This window comes from Spermophilus citellus (assembly GCF_964194105.1).
Source record: "Spermophilus citellus genome assembly, chromosome: 12".
Lineage (NCBI taxonomy): Eukaryota > Metazoa > Chordata > Mammalia > Rodentia > Sciuridae > Spermophilus > Spermophilus citellus.
In genome coordinates this window covers 117,747,420-117,765,247 of record NC_138198.1, presented here as the reverse complement: position 1 = coordinate 117,765,247, position 17,828 = coordinate 117,747,420, and the positions used below count along the sequence as shown (strand labels likewise).

Sequence of the window (17,828 nt, the reverse complement as noted above, 5' to 3'; positions counted from 1 at the left end):
TTGCCTCATTTTCATTCCTTTTATTTTCAGCCTTTCTTTAATGTCCCTTATTAATTTTTTACTTGAGTCTATTCTCCCTTGGGTACCTTCTGATATATTACTCATTTCTGAGATACTCACTACCCTCTTTCATTTTATGAATTCAAACACTTTTGTCTTTCCATTATTTCCTGTTTGTCCATTTTTATTCTTAATTTCTCAATTTTCTTTTTTTATATCCCAACAAGCTCATTTGAGTATATTTAATTCTGTTTTGAATGTTGTCTTACAGTTTTCTTCAGCTTCACAATAGTTTGGGGGAGACTCTTCCACGGACTATGTGTGTTATTTTTTATTTTCTCATTTTAGGGGTTAATAATATAGATGTTCCTCCAATCCCTATTCCTTTTTATGGTATCAGGCTGTTTCACAAGATGCTTAGATCAATGGTGTCATTTGCTGTCAGCACGGCAAAGACAAGACACACTAAGAGACTTCTGTTTGAGTTGAGTAGGGAAGGACTGTGTGCCTCTTCTGGTTCACTTTTATTTTGAACTTTCGTTTTCCCTTTTTGCTTCTCTTCCCTTTTACCAAACCAACTGTCAATTTTCTCTAAGGAGCTGTACTTTTTCTGCATGCTACCCCTTCAAATTACATACTTCCACATAAGCTTTCGATGGTAGATGTAGGCGTCCTGGGCCCCGTTGCCAGCTCCTTCTTATCTTTCCCACTGTCTTCTTATTCTGCGTCCACTGAGCACACAGCCTCGTAATGAAGCAGGGACAGAGAAGTGTGTGACCGCTTGCTATCTGGTACTTTTTTCTCTTTGTATTTGCACTTTATCCTCTCCTGCTAAAGGAGCAACAGTTCTCACAGAAGATGCCCTAGGCTGGCAGCTCGAAATCTGGCTGCACCTCAGAATCGAATAGGGAGTTTTCATCAGAGCATATTCTCCTCTTCAACCCTCATGGTAAGCAGGTCAGGGTGAGGCCTCAAAAATCTACCTAAAAGATTCTCACCAAGTTGAGAATTATTTCAGGACAAAACCCCCCTGTTCTAATGTACCCTAGTGGTTTCCTGAGAACGGATGGAGAACCCACTAGTGGAGCAAACTTGCCCGTCTCATCTACTTTGGGAGCCAGGGAAGTGTCAGTAAGGACTACCAAGCAGCCTCTGGGCACTGGCAGCACTCTTCTGCTAATCTATGCCTGCTCTCTTCTCAGGTTCTAGGTTCACAGCCGAACTCAGGAGTGCTTGGGACCTCTGGCTAAACCCTTTTCGTTTGTTCTGGTTAACAACACATGGAGTTTGTCACTAGACTCTAACCCTGCCCTGGTGAGATCTCATAACTGTCTGTTCTCCCAAGCTCCACCCTTCCCTTCCCCAGAACTGAAGGGATTGTGGGGCTGAGGAGTGGATGGAAATTATCTTCTTCATAGTGTTCTGAACCCCACTGAGTGATTCTCTAGTTTTGAAAAACTGGCAGCTGATTTTGAGGTAACAATGCTAACAACCACTACTTTAATATATTTGAGAAACACACAATAAAAGGAAGTGATGAGATATATTTGATATCCAGAAATAGACTCACAATTTTTCTATTAATACTCTTCTTTTATATAAATCTGCTTTTTGGCAATAGCACCTGTTGTCACATTTAGCTTTCATTATGTACAGTGGATCCTCTTGACTGAACCCACAGAACAGGGGAGCCTTGTAAACATGGTGATTCCCAGTCTATCCCCCTAAGTCTAAGTGAGTAAAACTTAGATTAGAGCCAGGAATATTAATGTTCAGGAAATTTCTGTAAGGAACTCTGAAGATATTCCTTAAATTCTCTAAGGGATTCTGAACACATGCTTTAAAAAATACTATTTTTCTACCATGGCTCTAAAACATCAGAATGTCACAAGGCAACTCTCTTCATTAAAAAAAAAAAAAAAAAAAAAAAAAAAGTGTAGGCATCTTAGCTCTTCAAAATGCCAGAAATATCTGTCTTTGCCAAAAGGCACCAGTTGTCATGCTCAATCAATCACAATTCTTCTAAATTTTCTGTTCCCTTTTAGTCCCTTTGATATTTACACATGTTCTGAGTCACTAAAACTTATGGTCTATAGTGTGACTAATGCTCTGGGGATATTTAATAAATACAAATGAGCAACTACCATGAACCACATTTGCATATATACTACCCCCAACTCCTGCCCCTCAGAATACCTTGCACTACTCCAAGTAGGGATAAAAACAGACCTGGATGCCCACCCACAACATGGAGCTATAACTCTCCTTTAAGAGCATCCATTTTGGCTTTGTTAATCAGGTTGATTCCATCGGGAGAAGCTGTCTGGCCATATCAAATTCGTGCAGATGCTGAGTGGACAGGGAGTCTCTGCCAAGATTTCAGAAAGAAACAGAAGGATGGCAGTACCTCTAGCAGTGCCTTATCCACTCTGGTGAGCCACAGAGAATTACCTACCCCTCCCCTTTGCCCATCTGTTGATGACAACCAATTATCTCAAACTCTTCTGGGGTTTCCATTAAGAAAATCCTCAACTAAAAGCAGAAATAAGTATGATGAAAAAATCCAAGCCAATAAAGAATATTTGCAAGTTTATCCAACAGAACTAAATTCTCTCTTGACTGTAAGATACAAAAACCAAAGACAACCTCTCAATAATATATGATCCGTGTATAATTTTTGAGCTGCAAAGTTTTTTATTACTTACTTTTATTCTTAAAAAACATTTATTTTTAATTGTCACATAATAATTATACATATTTATGCAGCATAAGATCAGATTTTAATACATGCATACAGTGCAAACTGCCAGGTTTGAAAAGCACGTCAAAATAAACAAAACTCAGAGATGAATATGCACAGGAAACTGGTAAACTAAGATTACTGATTCAAGTCATAGAATTTTAATACAATGGGTCTCAAGTTTTCAGAGAAATATGATTTTACTAAAAGCCATCTAATTTATAAAGTAGATCCATCTCTCTTATCTGGTTACCGAATACCTTCCTGCCACCAGGAAAAGCTGATTAATATACACTATCCTAAAGTTGACAGTATCATGTACTTAAAACTATGAGATTGATTTCAGTAGACAAGATTCAGAGCAAAGGAATACTCCCAAGAAAAAGAGTCAAAAGGTCTTCTACTCTCTGTCTAATAATACGTGTTTTTCTGATAGTTCTCTTGAGGCTTCCAAGTACTTGTTTTATTGAGAGCATGAACTAAACCATTTTAATTTATGAAGGCTTGTATTCAGGCACTTTCCTCAGTTACATAACCCAACACAGAACTGATAACACTAATTTACTGTCAAAAAAATATTAAAAAAGGAGCAACTACATATTTTTATGATTTGTATTATGGAACAAACTGAATGAAAGAAATATTAAGGCAAAGTTTCATTAATGGCTGAAGCTGTTTGCCAAATATGAATAGCAAATTTGTTCTGTCTTACACAAATGGGTTCTTCCTCATACCATGAGACTAAATTATGCCATTCACCTTATCATTTTCTGTTTCTTCTACCCAATTATTAAGTTTCCTTGAGCAGCTACTTTAAGCTGCAGTAGAGGGTAAGCTTTGGGAGGGTCACACCTATGCTGACTCACTTCTCATTGCCCCACAGCATCCCACACAGTGGCTTAAACCCACTGTGTCAGTAGGATGTTTGCTGTGCCGAACCGTAAAATAAAGCAAAGCACAGCTGAAACCGCCCACAAGAAACCTGTCACACATACTCTTTCCTAAAAAGCCAACGTTAGTGTTAAAACATCATGTTTTCTGGGCTGACTTGCTTCAATTACTGTCAATACTAGTTTACTTCTTTCCCCAAATTCATCAAACGAAATACTCCAAAGCTACACATTTTCCTGATAAAAATTATGCCAAAATAAGGACTATTATTAATATCAACTTTCTAAAAAATCAGTTGCTTGGTAAAAATAGTTAGAAAATGTTCTGGGGTAGGGATGTAGCTCAGTGGTAGAGAAGTCCTGGGTTCAATACCAGTATACCAGTATCTCCAAAAAGTAAGAGCTAATCAATCTTGCCTGCTTCAAAAGCCTGTATGCCTGAGATAATTAGCTCTTAAAGTATTCTTTCTAAAAAGAAGAGAGATCAGTTGTTACCATGCTAGAAAGGTAACTGCTATACTGGTTGGAAAACAAAAGCTGCAGAATATGCCTTTTTATAAAAGTTTCTTATTTATAAAAGTTTCTTATTTCTGGGGCTGGGGTTGTGGCTCAGTGGTAGAGCACTCGCCTAGCATGTGTGAGGCACTGGGTTTGACTCTCAGAACCACATATAAATAAATAAATAAAGGTCCATTGACAACTAAAAAAATATTTTTAAAAAAAGTTTCTCATTTCTGCCTTATTTCTGTAGATCCATCTCTCTTATTTGGTTAACAAATACCTTCCTGCCTTCTGGAAAAGCAGATTAATACACACTATTCTAAAGTTGACAGTATCATTACACACACACACACACACACACACACACACATATTTAGAGGAGAGTATTAGAGATTGAACCCAGGGATACTTTACCACTCAGCTACATTCCCAGCCTCATCATCCCCCTTTTTTAAAAATTTGAGACAGGGTCTTGCTAAGTTGCTGAGACTAGCCTCGAACTTTGGGTCCCCCTGCTTCAGTCTCCCTAGTGCTGGAATAACAGGTGTGCACCACTGCACACAGTTGACAACCATATTTTCTTAAATTCCATTATTTTTTAATAATTAGTTCAGTTGTAATTCATGTAACTTACATAAGCACACCAGGAATGTTTTTTTTTTTTTTTTTGAGGAAAATAACTAAAGGAAGAGGAAAGGAGTACTAGAAATTTTTTATATCTTGATCTAGGTAATAGTTAAAGGTGTGTGTGTATAAATTTTCTTGAGAAATACACCAAAGGGTTTTTACACTTTAGTGAATATAGTTGTATCTGGATAATTTAAAAGAAAGAGAGACAAAAAATATGAAACTGGGAGTGAGGATGGATAATATTTAAAATTCCTTAAGTTCTTTTTTACTCATTGAATAAAAATTTATTGAGCACCTTCCTTAATTCCAGATACAATACAGATTGCTGAGGATAAAACTGTAATTGCATAGCAGGCACTGGTTTCATAGAGTCAACACTCTAAGGGTGGGGAGGAGAAAGTGGGCAGGAATCGCAACACAGTGCACAATGAGTCAGTGAAGGGCTGGACACAGGCCTTGGGAGACAGTGAGGTAACAAATTCAGTTTGGGAGAGCCACAGTTCTTCCCTGGCTATTTCACCCACACAGCATCACACATGCTGAAATATCTAAAATTTCTTTTTAAGTTAAAATATTCATTTCCTTTTTTGCGCTTGTAGAAGCACAAAATTAAATTTATCTTTTAAAAATTTTCATCACGAGGATACACTCATAGTTAGATCCTTCCTGTTGTCTCTAAAGTAATGGTCACTTCCTGAAAAAAAATGTTAGCAGAGGTCAAAGTGATTTAGGCACCAGCCTATGGAGCATTTTAGTATATGTACAAGGACTCTGAAGCAAACAAGATGTTTCAAAGTAAGTTAACACTCACTGTTATTTGCTGCTTTCTTTAAAGTTTTCTATGTTGTAGCTCTTCATAGAAAACAGAATTTCACATAGTGGATAAATTAATCCCCTCATCAAAACAACTTCTTCAAAGGCTTACTAATACAAGTTATTTAGAAAAATTCTGTTTGTTCAAAAGAAAATATGTTACTTAAATGTGAGGGGAAAGATTGGTAAAGAAGGACCGATTAAAAAAAAGAAATAAGCAAACTCTGGGAAAACTCATCTCTGTCACGAAAGTCACAAATATGGAAAGCAGGACCAGTGAATGATAAGCTAATTAAGCTAAGCCTGGAGCAGCTGGTGCAAGTTCTGGCCAGGTGGCAATGTGGGCAAGTGCACTTCTCATTCTTGTTTGACACCAGCATCCCCACCACCTATTACATACAACATAACCTACCTCTCTCTCCAGAGAGCAGCAAAGTTAATAAAGAATCTATAGGATATCCCTGGCTCCACCCCCTACAAAATGGTCAGAGATGTGGGTGGCGAAACAATTCTCTTCATAAATCCAAGCTGAATAATCAGAAAACTCTCACACATGGTCTCACTTCAGAGAAGACAAAAAGGCCAGCGAGGGGTACCATACAGATGCAGGTGAACACACAAGACAGACAAAGCACTTTACCTGTCAGCCTTCATAAGGAAGTTAGGCGGTAGCTCAATGAGCTGATTATGTTGCACATCCAAGACCTCCACCGAGGTTCTTTCTAGCCGCTCAGGCAGCCTTGCCAACCGGTTGTGTCCTGCCAGCAGTTTCCGGAGACTACTGTTATAAAATAAGCTGTACAAAAAGGGACAGAAGACAAAATCCAACTTACTTTAAGCTAATTTGGGATAAAGATTAGAAAATGAGTAAGAGCAGAATACTTTAAAATCCTCCAAAAATCTCACATTCATTCAAAGCAACTGCAAGTTCATATAAACTTGGAGATTTAAATTTCAATACTTTATAGACTTTTAAAAAAAGAGGGCAAGGAAAATTATGAAAAGGGATATTGAGCTAAGAAGCTCTTCTTAGAGAAAAACAAGTTTCATAGAGGTAAACACTAAAGAGGTCAATCCAATTTTGTCAGATTCACAGGGTGGGCTTTGAAAGGTTGTATGATTCTCCACGGTAAGGCTTGTGTCTTATATGGCCCTACACTGCTGGGTGTTCTATCCACAAAGCTACTAAATAAACATAGCACAGCCATCGATCTTTACATAAAGGATCAACATCAAATAAAGGCTTCTTTTAGCCAACTTAAATTTTACAAATGCATCTGAGAAACTGTTAAATTTTCTTTCAGTTTTAAAATCATAATCATCTATCCTTTCTTATGCTTCATGTCAATATATTTTTGCTTTCACTTTGGTTTATTCTTATACCAAGGAAGAGACTCCCTCCTAAAGAGAGCAGAATACCTTTTATCTACTATTTTCTTGTGGGCCTTAAAGAACTATTGGAAAGATTGGCTGCATTTCTTCTAAGGGTTACTGGAACAAAATCAATAATGAATACCTGTTAATCTAATGTAAGTGTGCATTATGACCACTTCAGACTTTTCCAACAGTAATAGAGAATAAACAGGTGCTGGGTTTAAACACAAACATCTGGGAGCTGTGGAAAACGCCAGGTTATAATTTGCATCATGATCACTATAGAGTAAGAATTCATTTATGCTGCAGTGAAAATGAGGCTTCCTCATCCACCTGTTTTCTACCATTCTGATCTTACTGGTAACCCTAATTTTTAAAATTAACTTATTTTTATTTGGTAAGAAAATTATATATATTTATGGTCTACAACATGATGTTTGATATATGTATACATTATAAAATGGCTAAATCAAGCTGATTAACAGGCATTACCTCACATTATCTCACATACCTATCATTTTTTGTGGTGAGAACCTTTACCTTCAGTAATTTTCAATATAATACATTATTATTAACTATAGTCACATTTTCACAAAGGTCTCTTAAACTTATTTCCCCTTCCTAACTGAAATTTTGTATTCTTTGATTCACAACTGTTAAAAATCACTCTATATTATGGCATACCTTTATTCACTTTAAATATCAAAATTATATTCTTTCTTACAAAGATGTTAGCAACCTGCCTCAACCCTTCACATTATAGGTCACCACTAAAGATATCTGATTTTACAGGTTTAGACATCAGTGTGACAGGACAGATTATCCAGGCCAGTATGCAGTCGCTATTGTCACAGGGCAATCTCTAGAATAGTGACTCCAACCCAACAATTCAGGATTTGGAGATATGTATTATTTTTTCCTTTTATTCTTAACACATGGAAAACTGAAAGACGGGAGTGAAAAACTCTTTATCTTGATTTTTCCAAACAAAACAGTAGATTTGATCAACTACAGCATATTAAATGTTATTAGATTCAGTTCAACTGCTTTTTATGCTAAGCATTATAATACTTTCTTTTCCTTTAATGCATTTCCACTTCTAAATAATAATTTTTGTTAAACCTTTCACATCTTACTTATAGAAATAAAATTTAAGTAATAAATCACTGTCTTGTCTGAATAAAACATCAACAATAGAGCCCTTAGAAAGTTTGCAGCTAAATACCACAAGAGAAAACAATACATATTGTTTTGTCCCACATTAAACACACACACACACACACACACACACACACACACACACACACAGTTTGAATGCTTTGACAATAGAGCATTTGGTATCTGCTTTGAATAAACTATTAGATTCCCCCCAAAGCCTGAACTGGTACACATCCAATCTTAAGATTAATGAACTTTAGGAAGATTGGGTAAAGTATGAGATATCTTGTAATTGTTTTGAGTGTGTGTGTAAATATAAAAAATTTTCTTTGGTAGCAAAATAGAGGCCTCAATCACTTATGTGCTGTCTGTTGGATCAAGGGTCAGAAGGGGTAACAGGAAGAAAGATAATGGTTAAAAAAAATTCCAACAAATTAATTTCCCCCACTAATAGTAGCCAATTTTTGTTTTCAATCTTCCTCTTCTAAAAGGGCAAGACATAGACACCCAAACACACACATATCCACACATATCTATCCTTTTCATAATGGTGATGGGCTACACAGGGTCACATAAATGCTCAATTTAACACTCCTGGGCTGAGAGTGATTTCAAATGGATCAAATTTATAAGTATGATGTACAGCTGAAGAACAAACAGAAACTACCAGAGCTTTTCAGCTACTGAAAATGTAACTTAGATTTTTTTTATGAAAGATTTCTCTTTAGTATTAAACCAAAGAAAAACCAAAATATACATTGACAAGAGGAGGAAAGGGAGAGGTGATTATGATAATAAAATACAAATGAAGAAAATGTAACATTTTCTTAATTGCATTTGTAAAAGCTTAAATGGACAAAAGAATCTTTTCTTTAATGATTTTATTCCATCACAGTATTATCTAACAGAAATATAACACAAACTAAGTAATTTTACACTCCAGTAGTTACATTAAAACAAAGTATAAAAAATGATTCTTATATTGTATTTTATTTGACCCAACATATCTAAAATATTTTATAATGAAATTAATATATAATGTTGTTAATATTTTTCATGTAATATATATATATATCTCACACTTAGAGAACTTCTAAATTAGAACATGTCACACTTCTCAATTAAAACTCAATAGCCATCTGGCTCAATGATGAGTAGCCCCCCCCCCCCCCCGCCATTATTAGACAGCTCAACTCTAAAACATTTACTAGGCTTATCAAGTAGATATGTGTGTGTGTGTGTGTGTGTATACATATATATATCATTATTCTTGTTCTTTGTGAATACAAATCATATATCTAAAGATCATGTGAAAGTAATCTAAAGTAAAAACTACTCCAAAATGGTGACATGCATTCTACAGTATTTTCACTGATATTCTGGACTGTGCATTGGTAGAAACAATTGACTTTCTCTATTCAGTGATTGGCTAAAAATGTCTGAAATAACTAACCTTAATTGTTGCAGCTACTACCTACAAGTGATTACTTAAATTTAAATTATTAAAATAGGATAAGATTCATTTCCTTAATCACACCAGCCACATTTCAAGTGTTCAACAGCTACATGTGGCTGGACATACCTTACTGGACAGCACAGAAATAGAGCACTTCAGTCCTCATAGGAAGTGTGACAGGACAGTCCTGGGAGAAATTACTCTTTCAGTTATTAATTGCAAGGCTAGTCTAAACAGTCTAATTTTGTTCCACAATTAGTCAACTTGAAAACATTTATCTATATCTATGGATACTAGATATCATAATATGGCTATTTTGAAATTCTTTATTTTATTTTATTTTATTTTATTTTAATTTTATTTTTTTATTGGTTGTGCACAACATTACAAAGCTCTTGACATCATATTTCATACATTAGCTATTTTGAAATTCTTAACATTGAAGTGAAAATTATGAAAGAAAAATAATAACAAATGTTATGAGAAAAAAGGAAAGAGAATTTCTTGGACCTTCTACTCCAAATTTCATATCAAGAAAAAAAAAAAGAGAGAGAGAGAGAATTGAGTTTGCCCTTCAAGCTTTAATGATCTAACAATGCCCCCACCAAAGTTATAGTATTAGGGGAAAAATTATTTATAGGAAAGGTAGATATGTTAAGTCAATAGACAAAAGTAGAAGATCCTGAAAAAATTAATATCCTAGAGGTGAACCATTCATTTGTTTGTTGAGCCTCTGAACATTTCTTTTGGTTTATTTAAAAATTTCCACCAAGCACCATCATTTGGCATGTTTGAAAGGCCTACCTGAGAGTCAAAACCTCAGTCTAGTCCTTACTCCACGAAGATACAGATGGGGTAAAGGCACCAAATAAGGTTTTAAAATAAACTCTTTTCTAGGTTCATAAAAACAAGTTAAACACTAAAATCAGCATTTCTATTCATTGCTCATCTATTTTAAGATTCTCTCACTTGATCCACAATGCTTACCGGGCAGGAAGTTCACATATTTGATTATGGCCAATATCCAAAACTTCTAGTTTTCGGCTTTCACATACCCACTCAGGCACATTTTCTAAGTGGTTTCTAAATATAAAAACACATAGTTATTTTTAAAATTAAATTTGGCCTCAAGTGTGATTCTAAATTCAAAATAATTACAAAGAATAAATAAAACTTTAATGGAATACCAAAAAACAATCAAAAGGATATGCGTGTTCACTTTATTCTAGAAGATGAACTGTGAAAGTAAGAAGAAATACAGAACAAGAAGGAACACTGTAAAACCACATGCATCCTCTCTAAAATCCAAATAAAATTATAATTTAAAAAATCCTAGTTGCCAGAGTACTCTCCTAAAAATATATATAAATACAAGTTAAGGGACAGAATATCTTATACTGAGGAAAAATACATGAACACTTCTGGTTAAGTCAAAGAGTCAAATGACATTAGTTTTATTTTCAAATTTGCGTTTTTACCCTTTAACATTAAAATACTTCCCAATTCCAGCTGGTACCATATCCATGAATAAAGAGAAAGAGTGAGAAGTGACTTTAAAATGGGACCAGTGGGCATTAGATGGTAATTATAAGTAAGTGAACTGAACTAATGATGACTTTAATTATTAAATAAACTGACCATTAGGCAAACACAGGCCCTCAAATATGCTAGGTAAGCATTCTCTACCAGTGAGCTATACCCCAGTCCCAACTATAATTCTTTACAAACAGATGAACAATTCTGTGAAAATGATGCTTGGGCCAAGGACTGTAAGACATTACAGCAAAAGTGAATATAATTACGATGTTAGGGTGGTGGGAATTATACATGATTTAAAAATCATGTTCCAAAATTTTGCTACTATATCATTTTCCAATTAAAATATAAAAACAGAAGGCATTATTTTTTTCTGTCTAGTTTAGATACACACTGTTCTGGTAAAGATTGACACAATAGGAGAGTGAAAGTATTCCATCATGAAAGTAATCTCAACATACAGAAATGAAAACTCTTATAAATGATTAAAATAACTCAAGAACTTTGTCCCAAGGAACTCTAAGGAACCAGTAAACAGCGTGACAAGATGACAGCTTGGGAGGTGAAGCATGTTCCAGTGAGTGTTACAAAAGGAAGGTGAATGACATCTAAGTGGCAGAATTCAGAACAAGCGTGACACAAAGTGTTGCCAATTCAGGCTGACTTCAGAGTTTCAGTGGGTACACTTATCAATTACATTCTACAAATAAGAGAAAACTTGGTTCACTCTATAGCCAGCTCTTTAAAACAAATCTATTCAAGATACTTATATGCACCAATGTATGCAAACCCCACTCCTGCACTATTCTTATTTAAAAGGTGAAAATAACACCCAGAGCTGGGGACAGAAAGGAACTTAATCATGTAGTGTCTAACTCTGACTTCATTAAACACAACTGTTTGATGTGTATTTTTGTGGGGAATGCATGAAGCACTCTTCAAAGAATTTTATCATTTTATAATTATAAATATATAATAAATTATAATTGTAATAATTCTTCCAACAGCTAAATACCAACACATTCATACATAACTATGTCTACGTTATTAAAATATCTAAGTATGTGTACTTTCATGATAAAAGGCATATTCTGTGTATCATGAATCACACTACAGTTGGGATTACAAACTATGGTGACTTTTAAAAACATGAGAATTTACACATTGAAATGACTTAACAGTCATCACCTTGAAAGAGCCACAGACTCCCAGGAGTCCAGAAATCTGTGGTATTTCTTTTGGAATTTCCTTTAATGTAAATTTCAATCAGTGTATTAAAATTATTAAAGTTTAATTTGTGTAAGTACATGCTGTAAACAGACTCATACCTTTGTGTCATCAGGGAAAAATGTATTATAATACTTGTGGGTCCTGGAATAGATATGATATAAGCTGCAGAATCAAATTTTCATAAAAGGTAAGATGGTCAATCTATTGGAAAATGTATTCAGAAACCTAAGCTGGCTTAATGGCTATTTTCTAAGAGTACTTGGCAAGAAACTATATGTACAAAATAACAAAGAGGAGGAATCAAAAGAAATATAGTACTCTGAAAATAAAAAATTAGTATTATTTCAGGGAAAGAAGACATGGTTGATATAATTAAAAGCTACTGGACCTTCAAGGCATGACCCTCAACTCAAAATCTTTCAAGCCTAAACATGATGTTCAAATTGAAGTCCAAAATGACACTCTGATTTTTCTTGTATGAGCTACATTACAGTGTACAGATGTATTTTAATGGAGAAACAATCGCATTTTTTGGAGAAGACCATTAAAATCAATTTTTCATTGTTTACCTTCAAGATCTAAAAAAAGTGTTTATCTTATGAACAGACATAATTATAATTATCTAAACAACTTTAAAGTAGACTCAAGAGTTCTCTGAGACTTGCTTTCTTACCTTGAAACATCCATGTAAAACAGATGATTTGGAACTGGATAAACATCAAGTTGAACTAGTTCTTGGAGAGAAGAGAAAAAAAATAAAAACATTACTATCCAAATGACACAAAGACTCTTTATGTATGCAGAATATCATTTTTTTTTGTGTGTGCTTTATCCTCCACTGTTTGTTTAGTTTAGGAACTACAATACATCCAATTGTTCAATATTTAAACCACTGGAAAGTAAGGAGAACTTCTTTAACTTAATCAGAAGATTTTTATTCAGGGATTGAAATGTCATTCATTCTATCTTCCTACCTCTCTCCTATTCATTTGCTGTGTCTTTTCTCTTGTTATGTGTGCTAAGCTATATCTAATACATTAACCAAATGAGTATTGTCTTTTTAACACCCAGGGTTCCTTTCCTAAAGCCAAATACCATCTGGCTTTTGCCTTCCTCAACATATGAACTGCACTCTCTGGAGGGTCACAAATGAATTCCTCTTCTCCAATCTGAAAACTCTTCTTCGAACTTTATGAAATGTGACACCACTGTCCACCTAGGGCTTTGTGGCTTGGACAGAGTCCTTTCTAAATGTCCTGCTGTGTTAAATGCTTGCCAAGTAATTCACAGGTTCAGCTCCTATCTGGTTGCCCACTCGGCCCCAGTCAACTGTGAGGAGCTGATAGGTTAACTTTTCATACCAGCTTTTTTATTTCTTCTAGTTATCATACTTTCAGGCACTAACCTCTAAGAAGATAAGTCTAAAATCCATATCTGTAGTTCTGGCAGCAAATTCCCAATAGCTCACACAAAGTTCATCTGATAACCTGGATTAGCAGAAGAGTGAATCCCTCACTCTCTCCCTTTAATGTACCTATCCACTGCTTTCACTTTAATAGCCTGAAAGCATCACTTCCAACACAATCTCCTCCACTTAAGAATCTCCCCTGGTTCTCTACAGCTTACTATACTAGGTTCAAAGTTTCACTATCTGTCTTCAAGCCATGTATCCCACAATAACTGCTATGGAGTTCAGAATTCTGTTTTCTCCTAATTGCTGAAGAAACCACATTCAGATTCTTCCCTCCCGTTTCATACGCCTTCACTATCCAAACCCTGTATCTTTTCAGTGCTCAGCCAAACTGATTGTACTAGAACCTGAACCTATTTGAAATTTGGCTCATTTTTCCAGTGAGATGACAGAAGACATTTTTTTAAAAAAATGTCCTTATCTTATAGAATCGATGAGCTATGGTTATAATATGCATAAAGCAAGTGCTTGATAAATATTTTTTACCATGCAGTAGTAAATATAAGCTTTTATTCAGTTTGCTGATTACAGGGGACTGAGATCTTCACCTCAGCAAATGTATGCCCATATGATCTTTTCATTTATGGATTGCCATAATTTTCAAATTCTAAAAAAAATTTTATTAAATGACTGACTCTTGCTTTATGGAGTCCCTTTGGATATATCATTCAGGTTTATCTTATGCTGAGTTCCTTGTTAGTGGAACATGAAACTGCCTGGATTCCACAATGGGCTTTCTTTCACTCTCTAATATTACATCAAAGTCCCTATAGTTTTACAATTTTTATAAGGTAGCCCAAGAAATTATTCATATTTCCCCCTTCTTACTTTCAACAGAAGAAACAAACCAACCATAATATTTATCACAATATGAGAAAAACAAATTAGAAACAATAAAATCTTCCTTTTCTGTCCCTTTAAATATAAAACCAGCTTTCTTCTTTTATGACTTTTATCTTGGTAATATATTTGACATTTATTTTACTAAATGAGGAAAAGGAAATCAATGAGGCAGAGATGATGGTACTGGGTAAATTCTTAAAAACAGTCCAGCTTTGATATGATCTATGTTACATACCATTATAAGAGGCATAGAGTGCTTTCAGGAAATAGCCACAAATGTTTAATGTCACCAACTGATTCCTTTCACAGTGTAGAACTTCAATGTTGTTGAAGATCATAGCATCTAGATCACCAAGTTTATTATCTCGCAAATCAAGCTGAGTGATATGCTGCAGAAAGTCTACTTCATCTGCTACAAGCTTCCTAATTATGTTCAGTCTTGAGGGGAAAGACACAAACAGAGACTATAATTAACTACAGTGCTATAAACAAATGGCCACACCCTAATACACAAGGGTAATAAGAAAGGATTCAAGCTTCATGGTGTTACAGTTCTCCATGACTTCTTTAATCTCAGCACTGGCTGTGCTTAACTGGTCATATTCATTGGCCATTTCAGGTACAATTTCAAGAGGTATTAGCCTTCTGTGACACTTGAATGTCACACAAATCCGTGACACAATTTGGGCCACTAAGTCTGGAAGAGGAGCAAGTAACATGAGAGAAAGGTGTACTGGTCAAGAGTTATCAAGGACTGCCCCTAGCAAGTGCTAACATGGAGAGAGTGCTCAAGGATAAATAAGAGCAGTACATAATCACCATAATCTATGGTGAAGGGCCTATTTTACAAACTTTCTAATTCATCACAGACTAGTATATAGTCCTGCTACATATGACTAGCACATAACTCACACCACATGTGACTAGTTTCAGTCAGATATTATGTCACTGTGACTAAAATACAAAACAAGAACAACTTAAAGGAGGGAGAGTTTATTTGGGGCTCAAGGTTTCAGAGGTCTCAGTCTCTAGATGGCTGACTCCGCTGCTCTGAGCCCAAGATGAGGCAGTATATCATGGGTGAAGGACATGAAAAAGGAAAGCCACACAGCTCGTAGTGGGATTGTGAAGCAGAGAGTGAACATGGGGAAAAGGACCTCAAAGATGAACCCTTCTAGGACAGGCCCCCATTGACCAAACTCCTCCAACTATGCCCTACCTGCCCATAGTTACCATCCAGACAATCCATTCAAACTAGGATGGATTGACTAGGTTATAGCTCTCATTATACACTCATTTCACCTCTGAACATTCTTGCATTAACAGGCGCTTTGGGGGGACACCTCACATCCAAACTGTATCACAACTTAACAGGTAAGTTTGACAACACTTAAACCAGCTGACTTCCTGGCAAAATGAAATAAGTCCATTGCAAAATACTTCCATGTAAAATCACTATACATTTCTAAAATATGAGTCTCAATTTTGAGACATCTCTCATTGTGGAAACGTAGCAAATAATTTGGTTTAGTAGACCACATTAGAGGACAATTTGAGCAGCTCAGACACAGCCTCACCCTCAGGGGAGTTGTATGCTAGCAGAAGGAAACCAGAGAAGAGAGCTGGCATACCCTGAACCAGAGAATTGATGGCTCTGAGCAAGATCGTACTTGCTTGTGAGGATGTGTAATGGAAGCAAATGGCTCAGTTAGGAAACAGCAGCAGCAGGGAAAGAAAAGGAAGGGATGAGAGACAGAAACTGGTATGAAAGAAGAAGTGATCAAATCTGGTGAAAAACTCGAGTCAAATGCTTTGTGTCTGGCTAGCTATCAAGGTGCTACTGCTATCAGCAAAAAGTGAAATCAAGGGGAAAGACCCAATTGAGTAAAGAAAGAAACTGAACTCTGTTCTACATGTATTTCATTAAATATGTCAACAGAGAAACTAAAGAGAAATTATTCAGCGGTCAGCTAAAGTGAAATTGATCCCAAGAAGAGAAAGAAGAGTTAGGAAAGATCGGGGAAGAGAAATACTGAGGAGAGAGAACCAGGTAACAGGTAGATGAGGATGAGTATTAATGATGCCACAGAATAAGCAGCATTAGACTAAAAACATCAGTTTAAAGCAACAGAATAAGATTAAAAGAAAAATGACTACTATTAATATAATGCAACATTTCCATTTGAAGGAAACTCAAATAATAAAAATCAGTCCATTGTTTAGTGAAATTCCCCTTAAATTATTCTAATAGCTTCAATTTAATGTATTAAGGCAGAATTACTAGAAAGTATAAGCAGATGTTTCCCTCCTCAGTTCAGGACCTGGAGAGAAGCAGTTATCCACTCACAGTCATTCAGCATTTATAGAATGTCCAATGTCTATTCTGCTATTTAAATATCTTATATCTGATATCATTGAAAGACTCGGGCTAGAGCTAGAAATCTGAATAATTCACAAAGCTTTTAATGAGAATTGTTACTTCTAGACATCAGATTGATCTTATTTATAAGCTAATTCAGATCAAGAAAAATGCTATCTTCTTATGAGTACCAAGTATCCTAGAAATCATCTCAGGCTGTCACCTAAGGTCAGTGAAACCCATCACCTCTTGCTCTACAAAATTTATACCACCAGTGTATGTGTTGAAAAAGGCCTAAATTTGACAATAGGAGGGTTTTCTGAATCCAAGTCACTCAGGGGCAAATAACTTTCACAATTTGGAAAGAAAGTTAACAAGATAAAGTGTTTAGTTCCCTATCCTGTCCCAATCCAAAAAAAAAAAAAAAATCAGAATCAAATAAATTAGAACTATTTGTAGTCCCCAAATTAAAAATTCTAGATCTGCAAATTACTAACACTACCCTAGGTGGTACAGGCTTGATCGCTTCAGTCTGAGAAAAGTTGAAGTAAAGTAGTTCTTGTAGAACTGGAATATGTGAGTTTAACAGGCCAAACCACATGAAGGGAGAAAAGAGGGGAGGCACATGACGCTACTTCAATACGATGAGACTGACAGGCCTGAGTTAAGGCTTGAGGTTGGCAACAGAGAGGAAAGTGGGAGTGAAGCAAGGACAGACCCATCTTTGACAAACAGTATAAAATGCCAAGAATGACAGTTGAGCAGGTTCCACAAGCAGGGAAGCGTCCTTGGGTAATAATAACAGAACACAATGTTTGCTGGGAATG

The 17,828-nt window shown here is 35.6% G+C and overlaps 1 protein-coding gene across 1 annotated transcript in view; it reads right to left on the bottom strand.

The window, feature by feature from the left end:
- The window catches only part of PHLPP1 (PH domain and leucine rich repeat protein phosphatase 1), a 219,564-nt gene that overhangs the window by 38,765 nt on the left and 162,971 nt on the right, over positions 1 to 17,828 (bottom strand). Inside the window, exons 7-10 of the mRNA XM_081262783.1 lie at positions 14,878 to 15,080; positions 13,002 to 13,062; positions 10,550 to 10,645; positions 6,215 to 6,370 (exon numbers count right to left, since the gene is read on the bottom strand). Of these exons, the coding sequence (XP_081118909.1) occupies positions 6,215 to 6,370; positions 10,550 to 10,645; positions 13,002 to 13,062; positions 14,878 to 15,080 (516 nt within the window). The remainder of the gene's footprint in view (positions 1 to 6,214; positions 6,371 to 10,549; positions 10,646 to 13,001; positions 13,063 to 14,877; positions 15,081 to 17,828) is intronic.